This window comes from Callithrix jacchus, chromosome 9 (genome assembly GCF_049354715.1).
Source record: "Callithrix jacchus isolate 240 chromosome 9, calJac240_pri, whole genome shotgun sequence".
In the NCBI taxonomy this organism is placed as follows: Eukaryota; Metazoa; Chordata; class Mammalia; order Primates; family Cebidae; genus Callithrix; species Callithrix jacchus.
The window spans coordinates 134,950,171-134,969,020 of record NC_133510.1 but is presented as its reverse complement, the minus strand read 5'-3'; the positions used below and the strand labels follow the sequence as shown (position 1 = coordinate 134,969,020).

Below are 18,850 nucleotides of genomic sequence, written 5' to 3'. Positions count from 1 at the left end.
GAATTTTGTAAGATAGATAGGTAAGAAACCAAAGAAACAGATGCTTTGTCACCCAGCTAAAATAAAAAGTGCAGATATACCTCAATGGTGATAAAATAAGATGCAACACACAAGAATGACATGCTTCATATTTTCCAAAATTACATTAGAAGAAGTTTTGTTGTGGCATTAAAAATATAGTTCAACAATGAGATAAAAACCTTCATCAGCTCTTCAAGGCGGTTACACTTCTTGGAGGCAAAGAGAGAAGGATGCAGGTAATTCCCATCTTCTTCATCATCATCATCTTCATTGTCGGAGCTGACCCCTGATTCTGAAATCAAAATCACATTTCAAGATTTTGGTGTATAATGAGAAAAAAAGTATAAATTAATTATGCAAAAACTCAGAAGCAGCCAAAGGCAGATGTGGATATAGTCATTTCTTAGTTATCTGTCCAAAAAGCACTTTCGGAAAAATTTCCCCAGTCACCCAACTTGTTCAGAAGCAGGCCAGACAGAAATGATTGTGACCTTTGGCCATTTGGGGACTCCCTGCCAGCACCTGCACCAGCTGGTCTGAGGCGCTGTATGCTCTTTTATCTTTTCCTTTCTTTCTTTTCTTTTCTTTTTTTTAAAGGCAAAAATCATACTGATTTATGAAAAGTAAAATAATAGTGACAAACTAAAAAAACCTACAACAAACCTGAAGATGAGGCCTGCAATCAGACTTACACAGCTGATTTAAAACTGACGTTGGCTGAAGAAAACAAAATTCTGCGGAGGGCTGGGCACAGTGGCTCATGCCTGTGATCCCAGCACTTTGGGAGGTTGAGCTGGGTTGATCACCTGAGGTGAGGAGTTTGAGACCACCCTAGCCAACATGATGAAAAACCCTGTCTCTACTAAAAATATAAAAATTAGCTGGGCATGGTGGCATGTGCCCGTGATCCCAGCTACTTGGGAGGCTGAGGTGTGAGAATCACTTGCGCCCAGGAGGCAAAGGTTGCAGTGAGCTGAGATCATGCCATTGCACTCCAGCCTGGTTGACAGAATGAGACTCTGTCTCTGATTAAAAAAAAAAAAAAAAAATCCAATAGAAGATATATACACATATATAAACATATATGAATAGACTTGTCAAAATACCATCTTTATTCTAAATACAGCTGGCTTTTGCAGTAAGAACTCCAAAATAGAGACAGCGTTATAAAAAATAGCTGAAAACAGATAATCCAAGTAAAAATGTTCATTTCCGTGGCCACGTATAATTGTGCCATATGGCCCTGAACACTGTGGTGCATGAATAATCCAGCAGGGATGGAACGGTTTTCTCTATGAAATGTTCAGAAGGCAAAATGTGGGCAAAAATTTCCCACCGAGATGATTATGTTCTGACAGCGTCAATATTTAATGGTATTTCATTTGCGTATGAAATACCAACCAAGAACTGAACAAAGGTGCAGCAGCAGGGGCACGATGATGCCTGAGCGGTGGGACTGCAGACACACGCGAGCAATTCTAGCCTGGCTTTCTCTATGCCTTCCCCAGAACCAGCCACCGCCTGCCGTCCCCACCACGCGGGCCCGCAGTCTGGACGAACAGACGCTGTTGTACCTACTTCTTTTCTCGTCGCTTTTGCTTTCTGCCAGGACAGTGTAGCGCCCTTCCTTCATGGCTTTCTGGATGAACTTGTAGTAGGGGTTGAGGTAGTGGTCGAAGCGCAGGAAGTCAAACTGCGAGTTGCGGGCCTGCTTGGCCTTCAGCATGATCTCAAACTGCGCTCCCTGCCTGCACACGAAGCTGGCCGTGCGCTCGATGATGGCGTGCATTTTAGCAGTTGGCGGCTATGGGAAAACACACACGTTCACGTCACCCATGTGTCCTCTTGTCCACTGGCCACGTGATTTCACTGACACAGCAATGATTCTGGTTTCACCGTCACTTTTAAGAGATGAGACTTTCAGCTGGAAGAGCCGAGGCTGTTTGGACTTGCCTGTCTGCAAATCTCATCAGCATTTTGCAGGGGAGAAAATGTGCCCACTGAGGCAGGCCACGCCACCTTGGTACAGACCCATGGAGGCCGCCTGTTTTTGCACCCAGTCAACATCCTTCTGTGTATCAGGGGTCTTTAAGCTATGATGGGGTTCAGAGGGTTTGCGAATCCTCTGTGTACGCAAGTTTTACATACAAGCATTTTTCTAGGGAGAGGGTACACATTCCATGGTTCTCAATAATCAGAATCACTGCCCTTTCCCTTTGCTTAGCGAGGACTAGCTCTCACAGCCTGGGGGCTCCCTCTTACAACACAGCCCTCTGGAAATCCAACAAAAGCCACAAAAGTAGGCCACGTCTGTCTTCTGCACCTGAGCCCTGCTCCTCACCCCTGCACAGTTCCTGGCTCACTGCCATTCCCACTTAAAGGCAGTGTCCCCAGCTGAAAACCACCTACGCGTAGTTTGGCCGGAGCAGATGGGAGACTCCAGGTGAGTTCCTTCCGGTGTCAAAGCCCTCCCTTATCCCTTCATGAGCTGAGGAGTAACCTTGACGACCTCATGCGCTCAGCATTTCCTGCCCACAAATGGACCTTGTTAGACCAAAACAGAAAGCCACACATCTAAGATACCTTTGGTATCAACAAAGGGATCAACACCAGGAAATCACTGGTGCATGAAACCGGCGATTATCCTCATGAATTCAGGGCTTCATCCTTCACAAAACATAAACGGCTTAATCTGATTTAATTTTTGAACTAATAACATCCTTCAGACTTAAAAAGGATAAATGTGTGCAATTAAACTTATTCACTAATCCCCAAATAAATTAAATTCCATGTTGAAGGCCCACTGCGTGTATATGGACCATGACTTGGATTTTCAGTGGTTCTGGCTGGTCATTGTTAAAAGAGCATATTCCATAAACACATCAATAATTATGACTGCTTCATAATAACGATCCTTAAAGGAAAATATGATGCTCCCCGTTTAGGCTTTATTGACCAAACCAACTTGTTGGTCTAAAATTTCTTTGTTTTTTTGAGACGGAGTTTCGCTCTTGTTACCCAGGCTGGAGTGCGATGGTGCGATCTCGGCTCACCGCAACCTCCGCCTCCTGGGTTCAGGCAATTCTCCTGCCTCAGCCTCCCGAGTAGCTGGGATTACAGGCACGCGCCACCATGCCCAGCTAATTTTTTGTATTTTTAGTAGAGACGGCGTTTCACCATGTTGACCAGGATCGTCTCGATCTCTCGACCTTATGATCCACCCGTCTCAGCCTCCCAAAGTGCTGGGATTACAGGCTTGAGCCACCGCGCCTGGCCTAAAATTTCTTAAAAATAGGCCCATTTATTACATAATACTACCACTGCCATGGTTAGAAAGCAATGTGTAGGTAACTTCACAAAAAAAAAAAGTATCTTATGAACACAGGTTGGCTACCAACCCTGAATAAGATTTAAAAAAGTATGTGGTTTGAGGCCAGGCATGGTGACTCACGCTGGTAATCCAGCACTGCCAGAGGCCAAGGTGGGCGGTTCATGAGGTCAGGAAATCAAGACCATCCTGCCTAACATGGTGAAACTTCACCTCTACTAAAAATACACAAAATTAGCCAGGCGTGGGGGCATGTGCCTGTAGTCCTGGCTACTGGGGAGGCTGAGGCAGGAGAATTGCTGAGATTGCACCACTGCACTGCAGCCTGGGCAACAGAGCAAGACTCTGTCTCAAAAACAAAACAAAACAAAACGAAACAAAAGTTACCTGCTTTGGAAAAAACCATTCTTTATTATGCAGACTTTAGGTAAACTGTTTTTCATTTAAGAATATCATGATCATTCCTAGTACACAATGAGATTTAAAAAATACAGACAACATATAAACATGCATATGTTACAAACACCTGAGGAAAGGAAATGTTTTTCTGACTGAAATCCAGTGGGGAAGCCTTTTGTTTAGTGAAGCTGGTGGAGCCCCTACAGGGGGCTAACACCTCTCCCCCTCCTTCAAAATTCCATTAATATGAACTCAAACTCCAGAGGAGGCATTGGGAAGCGGAATTAAGATATCTACAGGTCAGAAAACTCACAGGAATATAAGGTTTCCTAAGAGCTTTGGAAAAGGTTTGAGCTCAGACCCATCGGGGGACCATGAAGGAGGTGGCAGGACATGAAGAAGGGAAATTAGCAAGGAACCCCAGGGGCAGCGGGGCCAGCCCTCTCCTCAAGGGATTGGGGAGAAAAAAAATCAAACACCAGCTTTGCCCAGAAACCCAAATAAGTATCAGACTGAGTCAAAATTCAAAGGCAAAAATACAAATACAGAAATATTAGCAGTACACATAGGAAAATATTTTCAAACTCTTGGGGGTGGGAAAAGTCTTCCAAAATAAGCTTTAAAATCCTGAAACCAGCCGGGCGCAGTGGCTCAAGCCTGTAATCCCAGCACTTTGGGAGGCTGAGGCAGGAGAATTGCCTGAACCCAGGAGGCGGAGGTTGCGGTGAGCCGAGATCGCACCATTGCACTCCAGCCTGGGTAACAAGAGCGAAACTCCGTCTCAAAAAACAAAAAAGTCCTGAAACCATAAGGACTAAAGGGACACACATCACTCTATGCTCCAAGTCTGCAGGGAGAGGTGTACAGTCAGTTACAAGACAAAGCGCTGGGAGAAGGTGCCTGCAAGAGACACTGAGGACCAAGAGCTCACGTTCATCAGACGCGAGGAGTCCTGGCAAATCCCAACAAAAGGCCGACCACTCCACAGCAATGGGAGAACCAATCAACACTTCTTCCCTCCCCACCCGCCTTCCGTGATCATATACTACCTAATTATGATGAAATAACGCTCTAATCTGCACAGATCCGACAAAGCTTAACTTCAGTGCTTCAGGGCTCCGCAGTCGGTCCCTTGGCTGGAACCCCAGGCCTGACCCTCACACGTCTAACTAAGGGCAGTTACTCTTAACCTTCTAAACCTTAACATCTGGAAGCAACTATATCTCCTTTGTAGAGTTTATTTTTTATTTTTTTTGAGGCAGGATCTGGCTCTGTTGTCTAGGCTGGAGTACAGTGGTACCGTATCAGCTCCCTACAACCTCCCCCTCCTGGGTTCAAACCATCCTCCCACCTCAGCCTCCTGAGCAGCTGGGACTACAGGCATGTACCACCATGCCTGGCTAATTTTTTTTTTTTTTTTTTTTTGTAGAGGTGGAGTTTCACCATGTTGCCCAGGCTGGTTTTGAACTCCTGGGTTCAAGTGATTCTCCCACCTTGGCCTCCCAAAGTGCTGGGATTACAGGCGTGAGCCACTGCCCCTGGCCTGTAGGGTTATTTTCAGTATCAACTGAGAGATGCCTAAAGAAGCACTTAGTACAGTGTCTGGTACACAGCAGGTGCTCAATTAAGGCTGGTTCTATGTTATTATTCGTTAACAGAGTAAATGTTGCACCTAACAGCAACTATCAAACCCTTCCCCACTTTTCTCTTGTCCATAAAATGTGGGGACAGGAGGAAAGTGGGGAAGCCTTGGAGCAAGCAGATTTCCCTTGGAACTGCGCCCTAACAGGCCTGCAGAGCTGCAGCATCGTGCTCATGGCAACCAGTGGTGCTGAGGTCCTCTCGCTCCCAGGAGGTGAGTAAAGTGTTAGAGAGCAGGCAGGCCAGGTGAGACCCTGGGCACCTGGCAGACACTACCTGTGGCTCAGAGCCCCCACGGGCACCATCTGCTCCAGAGACTAAGGAGAGGAGGTGGCTAAGAGGACAGGCTGAGCAGCAGCCTCTCCACCTTCCCGCCCCACAGCTGCTGCCTAAGTGCCTGATGGACCAAAACACAACAAAACACAATGGGGGACAGGCCCAGTGTGGGGACCCTGGGCAGGACCAGGATGGGCATTCAGGACCCTAGGAAAGGGACAGCAATAAAACGTGTCACGTTGGCACAAACAATGCCAGGCTACGATGGATGAAGAAACAGACCCTGACTTCTCGTGGAAGAGAAAAATGTACACATGGGATCACCCCATAAAGCTGAAAACAAAGCTATATGACCGCCCTAGGGGGCTGAACTCAGAGGCTGCGCTGGCCTCCGGGCCAGGAGAGCTGCATGGGAGTTCACGACGGGTAGGGCAAGGATCAGCAGGACCCAGTGTCTCAAGCAGGAGGAAGAACACAACTCGGGGTGACGTCACTTCTTTTTTTAAAAAAAGTATATATATTTTTTGAGACAGGGTTCTCAATCTGTCACCCAGGCTGTAGTGCAGTGCCACAATCATAGCTCACTGCAGCCTCTACCTCCTGGGCTCAGGTGATTTTCCTACCTCATCCTCCCAAGTAGCTGGAACTACAGGCACACGCCACCACACTGGGCTATTACTTGTACTTGTTTATAGAGATGTGATCTCACTATGTTGCCCAGGCTAGTCTCTCCTGGCCTCAAGCGATCCTCCCACCTTAGTCTCCCAAAGGGCTGGGATTACAGGTGTGAGCCACTGTACCCAGCCTGCGGTGCCATAATTTCTAACAACTTCTTACTCTTCATCCAAAAGCCTCAAGGATCCTGTTATCATTAGGTTTAAACCAACATTTAGTTTAAAAACCAAGAACCTCCTGAAGTACGTGCTGTCTTTACCAATGACTCCAACCTTCCCTTGTCGCTGAGTCAAACCAAGTCCTGCCCGAGGCAGCAGCGGTCAACTTAAACACAAGTCAACCACCCTGAGGCCTAGTCACCAAAACAACTTATGATGCAGACACTTCTGCCTTTACATTTTCTCCACTGACATGGACGCCACAGCACATAATTTACGCAATGAATGACTGCCAAGAATAGTCACAGTAGCTGTGAGAAGGAAATACTGACACTGCCGTAAAGTAAGTGAAGGACGCAAATGAAAGACCAGTCAAGCACTCAGTTTCCACACAGCCCAGACAGCTCTCTATTCAGGAGGCCTTTATAAAATAGGACGGCAAGTCGCTATACACTAAGACTTACTTTGCTCTCCAGTGAGTGACATGTGTGTTTGAGTCTGGAAGACCATCAAGAGCTTAGTGAGGCAATTTTGGCTGAGAACACAAAGCCGTTATATTTTTTAAGAGAAATGAAGGCAACACAACTCTCTCGTACCTCTATACTTATATTTGAATAGAAAATTTAAAAGTCTTTAACACTAAAAACAAGCAAAAAAATTCCACAGTCAACCTGACATAAACTTTATAGCATGAAATATAGATAGAACATTTAGTATTTAATAAAAATGGGGCAACCGTGATTTTTAAAGCTACATTTTCATGTGTCTCTCATGTATAATAAGCATATTTCAGAAGAAGCTGGAATGCAACATACACCAACACACAGAAATTAATACAAGTCTTAGGATATCAATCTTTGAGTAACTTCTGCTTTAACTATAGCAAATGATCAATACTAGAAACGGAGAAACACACCTGTGTAGTAATGTAGTTTGGATCTGTGTCCCCACCCAAGTCTCATGTCAAATTGTTGTCCCCAGTGTTGGAGGTGGGACCTGGTGGGAGGTGACTGCATCATGGGGGTGGATCCTTCAGGAAGAGTTTAGCACCATCTCCTCGGTGCTGTTCCCGCGGGAGACACAGTGAGTTGTGGTAAGATCTGGTCATTTAAAAGTGTGTGGCACCTCCCTGCCTTCCTCCTGCTCTGGCCATGAGTCAAGACATGCCTGCTCCCTCTTCACCTTCCTCCATGAGTCAGAGCTTCCCGAGGCCCCCCAGAAGCAGACGCTGCCAGGCTCCCTGTGTAGCCGATTCAGCCTGTGCTGTACAACTGCCCGGCCTCAGGTATTTCTTTACAGCTGTGCAGGAACAGATCAGTACAAGGAGCAACTACACTAGGCAAAATGCAAACGTTCTCTCACCCGTATCTGCAGGAGTGAGACGGAGGGAGAGGACCCGTAAAGGAATAGGGGAGGGGAGGAATGCACTGGAGGCGGGGGTCACAAGGCTTTTTATATCGAACCTCATCACAGAATGAAGGGCAAGGAAAAAATAAAAGGCAAGAACCATCAAATTCATGTGAACTAAATGAGAGTGGCAACAGGTGAGAGCAGAGGGAGGTGAGATGCTCCTTCTGTATGGAGTTTCCCCAGCTCCTACCATGCAGCGTGGATTCAGGATGTGGGACACAAACAAGCATCTAGAGCGCCTGCACCTGTGCCACTTGTAATCCAGGTAGGAAACGTCCAAGAACAACTCCCTGCTGTGCATGAACACTGGAGTCCCTCCCAAGTACACACGTGCAACAAGATGCTAAACCTCCCTAGAACACATCTAAAAATCCCATCAGGCACGGCGACTGACCATGCCATCACAGTTAAGACCATGGTTCCCAACCACCGTTTATTGGCCAAATTCTCGACTGTCCTAAGTCTCAGTCTCTTCATCTGCTTAATTTAATGTGGTATAACTGAAATAGCAGGAAAGTCAATGCTGAACAGATAGTAACCGGCTGCAAAGCCCTCAGAGGAGGAAAACCAGGGTAGAATTCCTCTTCATCAGTGAAAGGGCAGCCTGAAGATGCCTCAGGGACCTAATCATAACACAGAAAACTGCCAAGAAAATGTAACATGAAGTGCCCACAAAAATCACACTTTAAAAAGCCAGAACAAAGCAATGGTACTGAAATCAACTCTTTCCCAAGCAAGAGTGCTTTTACGTCTATGTGTGGTTAACAGCCCACTCGCCACTGATTTTTAGTTTTCCAAGCTAGTAAAATCTGGGAATTCAAGTATATGACCTCTGAAACACACCGAATTCCCGAGTCCCTGATGCTCCAGTAGAGTTCTTTTGCTCCAATTCTTCCCTTTTTATTTGAGGAAAAGAAGTAGGGTGTGATCTTTCTCTCCACCAACTTACAAGCCATTTTAAAGCAGGAAAGGCCTAAAAAGCAGCTGTCATCGTTATTGAGCTTTTCCACAAGCGAGACTGAATCATGACAAATGATGAGGATGAGTGCTCATGAGCAAGGACACATACCAGCTCCACATCCGACGGGACGTTCAGTCCGAAGGGGGCAACGAAGGGCTCTTCATTTTCCTCTAAATTTTCAGCCTCATTTTTTTCTGCATGAAAAGAAAATGTAAAAATTCAGAACAATGCAGGGAGGAAGGCACCTGCCAACAGCAGGCAGAAAGCTGGAAGCATGTGACTGGCTGTCCCTGCTTCTTTACCTTCTGTCATTACTTCTAGAAATCATTTTCAGCTTTCTCTTCTATTCCACCACATAAAGGGGAACTCACTTTACAAAATTCCAAATGAGGCAGGAGAGACGGTGGTGGGGGGTTGGTGGTGCAGCAGGAGTGTGTACAGGGTCGGAGTGTCCAGTATTCCCTTGGTATACGCATGGGATTGGTCCTAGGGCCCCTGCGGACACCAAGATCCACATGTGCTCGAATTCCGAAGTCGGCCCATTTGAACCCACACATGTAAAAAGCTGGCCCTCCATCTATGCGAGTGTCGCATCCCTCAATCTGCTCTGTTTGGCTGAAAACAATTCCTCATATAAAAACCTCCACAATCCAAACCTGTGTTGTCCATGGGTAGCTGCAGTTTAAACTTAGCTCCAGGATTCTGAAAAATGTCTCTGCTGCTCTCCGCTTCCTCACTGGCTGTGAAGGAGTCATAGCTTTTACTCCCAGGGCCGAGTGGGGTTTAGGTGAGATAACCTACGTGAACATCTCTACCACAATCCTCCACACTTAGCCGGTACTCAATCCGTGTTCCTTTTCCCCTTCCACTTCTCTTTCAGGTATGTGTGTATGTATTTAATTGCTATCACTAAGGTATCTCTCCAGCTATTTCTGTGGATTCCTGACAGCATAACACAACACAAGGTAATCAATTCCTAGACAACTGATTTTCATCTTTGAATTCTAAAACACCTGGGCATAACAGTCAAGATTCCTCCACCCAAGCAAATTACCTTTCACAAATCATCAATTATTTTTCAATTTCTATTTATTCATTAACCATTTACTTAAATTTGTCTACTATGTGGTAGACAAGGTACGGTACATTGTAACTTTCTGTATTCTAAGGTACCTAAGTATATCTCAGCAACTCAGATGATTACGTTTGAAAAGATACAGTGAAATGTACAAATATAGTAAGACTAGCACTTTTAAGGATTTCAATGATCTCCTGTGATTCTTGTTTCAAAACAGAGGACATTAAAGAAGTCACCCTCAGATCTTCCTCAAATCAACGTTCTGTATATACAGCAGAGGCCCCTGAAGCAGTCAGTAATTTGCAGAGATCTCTGTCAAGCCTCATTCCGTGAAATCAAGGAGCAATTTTAAGGCGGTTTCCTGGCACAAAAAACTTGAGTATTCTGGTCTGATCTGATACGAGCTGATTACAATCCCTGTTCAACACTGTCCCATCCACCTGTTTGAGTCCCTTGTTCTTTTAAAGATCAGAGATGAATGAGAGGGCAGATTTACCACTGCTTAAAAGCTCCATGTAATTAGCAATCCTGCTGTTCCGCTTTAGCAACCAAATAACCCAGTAGAATTAGGAGGTATCAGAAATACTGGTTTGCAGAGATTTTCTATTGGCAAAATGCCAAGCAGCAGAGGTGCCTTCTCGACATCTTTTTGAGAATGAGGCAGGGGTACGTGTTTTAAAATACAACTGTTTACAGTCCAAGGGAGACTGCCTTAAAAAAAAAAAAAAAATTAAGGCTGGGCCTGGTGGCTCATACCCATAATCCCAGCACTTTGGGAGGCCGAGGCAGGCGGATCACTTGAGGTCAGGAGTTCAAGACCAGCCTGGCCAACATGGCAAAACCCTGTCTGTGTTACAAATACACATATTAGCTAGGTATGGTGGGGGGCACCTGCAATCCCAGCTATTTGGGAGGCTGAGGCACAATAATCGCTTGAACCCAAGTGGCGGAGGTTGCAGTGAGCTGAGATTGCGCCACTGCTCTCCAGCCTTGGTGACAGAGCGAGACTCTGTCTCAAAAAATAAAATAAGTAGCCATAAAAAACGATGTGTTTGTGTCCTTTGTAGGGACATGGATGAACCTGGAAACCACCATTCTCAGCAAGCTGACACAAGAACAGAAAATCAAACACCGCATGCTCTCGCTCATAGGCAAGTGTTGAACAATGAGAACACATGGACACAGGGAGGGGAGCATCACACACTGGGGTCTGTGTGGGGGGGACTAGGGGAGTGACAATAGTGGGCAGGGAGTTGGGGAGGGATAACACGGGGAGAAATGCCAGATATAGGTGATGGCAATGGAGGCAGCAAACCACATTGCTATGTATGTACTTATGCAACCATCCTGCATGTTCTTCACATGTACCCCAGAACCTAAAGTGCAATAAAATATATACATATAAAAATAAAACGAATCAAAAAAGACAACTTTTACTATATTTTCCTAAAATGAAAAAAACGATTAAAACATTGTCTATATAAATAGGCTTTCCTCAATGTTAAACTGTTCACAAAAATGAAGGCGTTCTAACTGAAATAGCCCTTTGGGAAGGATGGGTTAGATCTGTTCTATTCTTACATAAATACCTTCATTTACAAAAAATAGCTTTAGTAGCACAAAATAAAAACCACTGCAATACAAACTCAGATTTAAATAAATTCAAATAATCTCTTGTTTAAAAATGGATATATAGCGAGGGCCTGTCCCCACCTGTTAGTCCCCTAAAAGGGAAAAAGATGAATATAGAATAATGATGAAAAAGTAAGAAAATCCAAAGGACAGAAACTTGGCTGAAAATAGTAAAGATCACAGAGAGGGAGGCACCATCAAAATGCTTTGGCCAAGTCACAAGGCTTTAAAACACTACAACAACAGAATAATTCTGAAAATCAAGACATCTGTAGACATACTAATGGCTCAGGAAAAAAAATTTTTATTTTAACAGAATGTGACACTAAAAGTGGTTGTTAGTAGCACTGGATTCTATTACCATGTGCACGTGTGTGTGTGTTAGGTGTTTTATATTAATATTAGTGCATGTTAAACAAAAGGTCAAGCTCAAGTTTTATGTGGGCCAATTTCCATTAAGAAAATTAATGACCACACAAGGCAATGTTCTGAGAACATGATTACAGAATGAAGAGAAGTAACACTGTAAAATACTAAGAGAACTTTATGTTAAGGAGAAAGCAAATTAATCCTCAGAAAATAAACTAAGTCATGCTGAAGTTCTCGAAATTCAATAATCATAACAAACTCAACATCATGCAGCCCAATAATTACACCGAGACAATGGGCCACCATCTAGCACAGGGGCTGACAAACTATAAAATGCCAGAGAACATTAATAAGTGTCTTTGGCTATGTGGGTCACACAGTCTGTTTCATTTCTTCAACTCTGCTGCTGACGTGCAAAAGTGGCAACAGACAATATGTAAACAAATGAGCTGCTGTGTTCCAATGAAACTTTGTTACTTTCTTTCAAATATTTTAGATCTGTGGTTGGTTGAATCCACAGATGTGGACCTGATAAGCTCACTGTATTTCAACTCTTCATTTGTGAAGTGGCCATAGTATCCACTCCTTCCTTCTGATAAAAAACACCACAGATATAAAGCCAAACTAATGTATGTGGTTTAGAGATAAGACAAAAAAATCAGAACTACCCAGAATCCTTGAAAGAACAGCTTATTCCAGATAAATGAACGGGTGTTTACTTTTTAGACCTGGTAGAACATTCCAAGTGCATCGTAACTTCTGAGGGATGGGTAGGTTTGAAAGTCAATGCAAAAAGTCTTAAATATCTGAACTAGCCTTTAACACAGTATAATTAAAATTACACTTGAAAGTTTCTCTAAAAGCTCATAAAACAGAACTGTGCAACAGTAATTCTTGTGCCCACAAAGTAAGGAGGACTAAAGGGAGGGCAAAAGGAAAGCCTGTGTGGGTATTTGCCCCACATCCTATTATTCCATTAGGATCACAGCCCTTGGAGAGTGCAGGGGGTAGAACCCTAGTGCAGCCACAGGACGGAAGGGTAGACATCATTTTGCTTTAATACTAAACTGGTATAACTGCTTCATACTTGTGAAAAGATGTGTTACTTGGCTGCACGTGGTGGCTCACGCCTGTAATCCCAGCGCTCTGGGAGACCAAGGCAGTGGGATCACTTGAGCCCAGGAGTTTGAGACTAGCTTGGCCAACAAGACGAGACCCCATTTCTTTTTAAAAAATTATTGTATATTTTATAATAAAAAGTTTAAAAAGATAAAAAAGGTATTACTTAAGGAGAAACCAATGAAGTTCTGAATAAGAGATTAGTTCTACAATGAAATCTCCATTTGATGTAATTCCAATTGATCATTCTAAACATTTGAATCAGTTCCTGACGTTCAAGTTCTCCTTTGCTTTAAACAGAATACCCTGACTATACCCACCCATCTTTAATGTGTAAGGTCCATGTTCCGTTCTTGGTAACTAATGACTGACCATGACGTGGCGCTGTGGCAGGGAAGCTCTCAGCACTTACGGAAGTGACTACGGATATGTGTCTACACTCCATGAGCCCAGGTTTTCCAGCAGCTCTACTTTTAATATTCAAAGTTTCCCATGTTAATCCAGCAAAGCATACATTTAAAATCTTGAATTTAAATTACTGTGATAAGTATATACCCTAGGTCGTACCAAGGCTACCGGGAAGCCCTGTGCTGTTTTCTGTGTAGCAATAACTCACTCCCACGTAGGTGTCCTTCCATTGGACATGTGTCACTGTCTCAGTTGTGGAGGGACACGGAGAAGCAGGTTAGTAAGAGGGTGGTGATGTTAACTTATCCCAATGTCACCTATTTCACTGCCTCAAGAATGAACCCCTGAGGATATTAAGGAACACGTTACCAATTTAGAAACAAATAATCAGGAGCGAGTAACTCTGTTACCTGAGTCAAAGAGCAAGAAACAATCCAATGCATCAACTTTCCACCTCCACCAATCATTCCTCTTCCGGTTTCAACTTTGTTTTACCAAAAGAAGGAATGGCACTCCCATTTTCGCCTGTGGCTGCAGTGTTATCCCGAGTGCTGCAGACCTGACCGTGGTGCGTGCAGCCTGTGCGTACGCGTGTAGCCCGACACCAGCAGCCTGGGCAGCCCCCTCACCTCTCTGTTTGGAAGGCTCCTCCTCCTCCGTCGGCTCTGATGGGTCGTAATAGTCGCTACCGTAAGTGAACCCCACGGCATTGTAGCTCCCATCCTCTGCTAGAGCTTCACTCAACCTCTTGTATTCTTCCTCTTGAATAAAAATGAGACTCTTATCAACAAAAACAGAAAATTACTGAGAAAAGCTTCACATATTTCTAAAGTTGTAGCTATCAGTAAAGCATACAACATACTTTTTTCAACCTCCTTTTGAGGTAAAATATTTCCAAAAATTCACGCTTGTATCTATCAATATGTACTTTTGTCAGTACATGTTTACCCACAGACAGTTGAATACACGTCTTTTGTGGAAAATTTCTTCCTGCTGAGAAAATTTTGGGATTAAGAACTGTATTAAAGATCGTTATGGCAAAGACAAGAACATCGATTTTATTTATACGATACTGTTAAAGAAGAACAGTTAAAGAGTTTGGTTTTTGTTTTTTTCAAATCCCAGTCTGCCCTCAAAAGCTGGGAAAATTCTTTGTGGCTCTATATATAAACTATCCTGAGGTCCTCTCAGAACGCAAAGACTCCTGTTTTTCCAATCCACTGGGTACTGTCAAGATAATATCAGAAAGAGTGAGTATAAAAAAATGAATGGGAGTAAATTTTTAAATACTTAAAAATTTTAAAAAGTTTGTTGCTTAAGGAAGTTTGTCTTGAGCAGTACCTTGCCTTGCCTCCTCCTCAAGCAAGTCCGTATGCAAGGCTAAATACCTCTCTTCATCACACAGGGCCTCTATTCGCGCCTCCTCTTCAGACAGCTGATAATCTCTGTTCCATGTGGAATACTCAGCATCGTACTCAGAAAGGTCATGCAGGTGACCACGTCCATCATATCTGTAATGTGAACAAGCTGGTCAACGGAAGGAGAGTAACGTCTAGACTGGTGTGTGTGTGCTGTTATATACACATATACACACATACTTACCAACTAAAATAAAACAGAAATACTAAAACAGGTGTAAAAACTCTCCCCGGGTTTATATTTAATTTGGACAGTCATATCTCACCTACTTTTAAACTCAAGTTATCTTAACAAAGGCTAAAAAATTCCTTTCCACAGTAAGATAAAATTTATAACTAAAGGCAAACAATCCATCATTAGCAAAAATGGTATCCACTTCACTGGCAGTTCTTACCATTATGGTTTGCTCAACCATTCAATGCCACTTGCAAAAAATTATTATTTTTTTCTGAAAAGTTAAATATCATAGCTTACATTCACACAAACCAAATACATAAATACCTATCCGTAAGAACCAAACGGTCGAAATTTCCTCGCTTCTCTCTGCTAGTCCCGAACTCTCAGGAGAGATCTTCACCAAAGAAACTTGCGTCCATTGGAGGTAAAATCTTGGCTAGGCTCGCCCCCTAGCCACTTGGCTGAGGAAATAAGTGCTGGGTTATGTGATAGAGAGACACACATACATCGGAACAGTGACATATACATGCAGTTTAAGGAGGTTCACTGGGAACAGAGCAAAACCATTAGAAGATATGGTATTAGTAATTCCTTCCAAACTCTATACCCGCAAGAAATAACATACATGAAGACACACCTATGTTCTCTTGCATAGACCAGTCAGTAGTTTGGCCAAATAAATGCTGGGAGCACTTTCTGCTACACTTTTCACATAAAGGACTCAATGAGGACGCTGTCAACGTGTAACTGTCAGATAATGAGTGAGTTAGTGAATTTTACTTAAAGCACTCAGATTTAGGATTCCAAAAACAAATGCAGAGAAACAAACAAAAGTCTGCTTAATTTTTAAATGCTGACTTTTGTAATGGGAACCAAAAATATTAATGTAGACCAAAAAAAGACATTTACAGGAAAAAGGCCGAAAATTCCAGGGTAGTCAAGTTACTGCATTTTATTTCATATCAAGATCATTTGACTTTGATGTAAACCTCCTTAACTTACAAATGTAGATTATTATTTAAAATGTTACACATGTACATGTGCAGCGTTTGCTCCCCACCAGTTTTGGAAGACCTAACTCAAATCATGTACAGAATGATAGGAAAACTGTACAAAGAGCTCAGACTCCATCGTTTACCAACCTTTAATGATAAACACCACAAGTGACACTTTGGAAAAGCAAGCCTGATAACTCAGGTGACACATTCAGTATAAACCAAGGTGTGAAAGCACAGCACGCTTGAGCAGAGGACAGAGCGAGCCACCAGATCCAGATATGATCTGATTCCACAGCCCTCCCTTTACCAGTTCTTGCTTTCTAGCTCTAACTCCAAGTGGAAACGTCAAGGATGGGAAAAGGCCTATTTGGTCATTAACGTGTCCATTCTGGCCAGCTCAGAGGTCATCCCTACAGTCATGTTCCAGGGCTTTGCAGAATCCAGTTTTAATGGTCTCAAACGATGGGCTGTCTTCACGTGGAGAGACTATTCCACAGTTTAATGGTTGGTCGTGGATAGCTTTTCAGTCCTGGCCCCAGAAGTAGCCGAACAGGCAAAAAAGAAAAAAGCCACCCCACAACAACCTCAAAACCCAGAGAGGCGGGGAAGGGGGATTGAAAAATTGGAAGGAAAGAGGGGAGCAAACCACCTACATCATGTAATGTCATCCTTTTCAAATCAAACGCCTTTAGGAAGCCCTAATCCCAGTCCCCCGCTGCCCATAATCGCTAGACACCCTCCAGAGTGACGACCTGAAGTAGGTTTGATTTGAAAAGAAACAACACATTTGTATCCCAGCTCCACCCTTCGGTGTTAAGAGACAGTGAAACCAGCCCTAAGAACACTACGTCTTCCAAGAGCAAAGCCAGGGTCCGCACAAAGTCAACTGGCCGCAAACCGGTGGGCAACTTCGCTCACTACCTCAATCTCTCAATCTCAAACTCGTCGGGTTTTCACCGGGGAGGGGGCCGCTCCGGGGAGTCACACGTCAAGCCGGCCAAGCACGGGCGCTCCACTGGGGGAGCTGGGGACACAACCGGTTAAGGCGAACTCGCGGGGCCCGGCTGCTAACCGCCGGCTGAGTGTGCGGCGGGTCCGAAGCACGCCTCCCAGGCTGCACTCCTAGGACACCGAGCAGCGGGATCGCGGCGGGGAGAAAAGCAGCGCACGCCCCCATGACATCGCCGGGCGGCAGGCCCAGGGGCGCCCAGAAAGAAAGCCCGGACACCGGCAGCCTTCACCGCGCGGAACCGCCAACTCCAGCCCAGCGACAAGAGTGAGAGGTCGAGAGGGGCTGCGGGAGCAGAGACGATCCCTCCGGCGACGGACGCGGCGCGCAATTCCAGCCAGTGACTTAGGGCGGGTTTCACCGTCCCCCTCCCCCCCCCCAGAACGCCAGAAAGAGGTGGGGACAGCAGAAGGGGTGTCCCTCAGATCCCCACTGGCTCCAGGAAACCCTCTGCAGTCCTCGCCATCAAGTCAACATCAGACGAAATCAAGCGGGTGAGGGAAGGGGAGGGTCGACGGGTGGGGGGAGGAACCGACCTGTCGATGAGGATCTTGTGGTCCCCCATCCAGGGGATGAGGTGCTGTCCCTGCTCCTGAGCCAGGGCCCGCTCGTCGTCCCGGAACAGCTTGCAGGCATAGCCGAAAACCAAGAGCTCCACTCGGCTCCCCCCACCGCCGGCACCGCCAGGCCCGGCCTCCTCCTTCGCTCCGCTTTTCCTCTCAGGTTTGGCGCGGCCCCCGCCCGCGCCGTACATGACAGCGTCCCCGGCGTCCAGGCTTGTCCTCTTCTGTGCCGCGCGACGTCCCTGATACCTCCACTTGGCCTACCCCTTCAGTCAAAGGTGCCGCATCGCACACCCAACCTCAACACTGCCGCCATGGCGGGCCACAAAATGGTGGAGGCGCAGCTTCCGGCAGGACGGCCCGCACTTCCGGCTGGGGGAGCGGCAGATTCGCGATGGCTCGGAGATGTTTGTTTTAGCCGCTAGAAAATATGTTGGCTTTCATTTTTGCACTGAGGTGCGCCTCCCCAATAGGATCTGCTGTATTCAGTGGAAAGTGCAATGTTAATGTCCGTTTCCTAGGACGGCCATTAGGAACGTGACGAAAGCGCGGCGCGGGATCGAGCGCCGGCTTCCGCTGCGGCCAGTCAGGCGGCGACGGAGTCGGAGGGAGGGGCCCGGCGCGCTCCGGCCTCGGGCGCGTCCTCGTGGGTGGCTGCCGCCTGCTGCGCGTGCGGACGCCCTGGGCCCACCCCGGGTCGCCGCGCCCCCTGCTGTGTCCGAGTCGCTGGGGCCGGTCGTGCTTTGCCCGTGGTGGCGATGCCATTTTCCGTTGCCCTGTTTTCTTCTCCACCCCTAGGGGGACTTGGCCGTCGACCTGCCCACCATTGAAGGTTTCCGAGGCAGCAGAGGCCCCCGCGCCGTCAATCACCCGCGGGTGGCGGGCTTTCGGGGATCTGGGGCCCGTGTCCGGGGGAGGTGCTGTGGCGGTGCAGGGGGACCCCAGCCTGGGGACTGGCCACCCGAATGCAGTGCGATTTTGCTTGGTGTCTTTCCTCCGGGCGCAGGTTTCCCCTAGGAGGTTGCATTGGGATCTTTAGCTCAGTAATTAGAAGTCAGACAGTCAAAGGGGCTGGACTGCAAAACCGTAGGCTTTGGGATCGGATACCCCGTGTCTGCCCTGCACTGGAAAACGATGACATCGCCTTTCTGGGCCTCAGATCCCCGTCCATAAAAATGGCGTCTTTCTCCCAGTGATGTTGAAATGAGA

The 18,850-nt window shown here is 45.8% G+C and overlaps 1 protein-coding gene across 4 annotated transcripts in view; it reads right to left on the bottom strand.

Annotated features, from left to right (window-relative positions):
• SFSWAP (splicing factor SWAP) overlaps window positions 1–17,967 on the bottom strand; it is a 96,354-nt gene extending 78,387 nt beyond the window's left edge. For 3 of the 4 annotated variants that reach the window (XM_009004911.5, XM_017976509.4, XM_035258221.3), the window contains exons 1-6: window positions 17,615–17,967; window positions 14,817–14,986; window positions 14,105–14,236; window positions 8,978–9,063; window positions 1,600–1,825; window positions 201–313 (exon numbers count right to left, since the gene is read on the bottom strand). In XM_009004911.5, the coding sequence (XP_009003159.2) occupies window positions 201–313; window positions 1,600–1,825; window positions 8,978–9,063; window positions 14,105–14,236; window positions 14,817–14,986; window positions 17,615–17,832 (945 nt within the window). In that variant the 5' untranslated portion in view covers window positions 17,833–17,967. The remainder of the gene's footprint in view (window positions 1–200; window positions 314–1,599; window positions 1,826–8,977; window positions 9,064–14,104; window positions 14,237–14,816; window positions 14,987–17,614) is intronic. The other variant, XM_078337781.1, reaches the window with a different exon arrangement.
• Window positions 17,968–18,850: the final 883 nt, after the last annotated feature.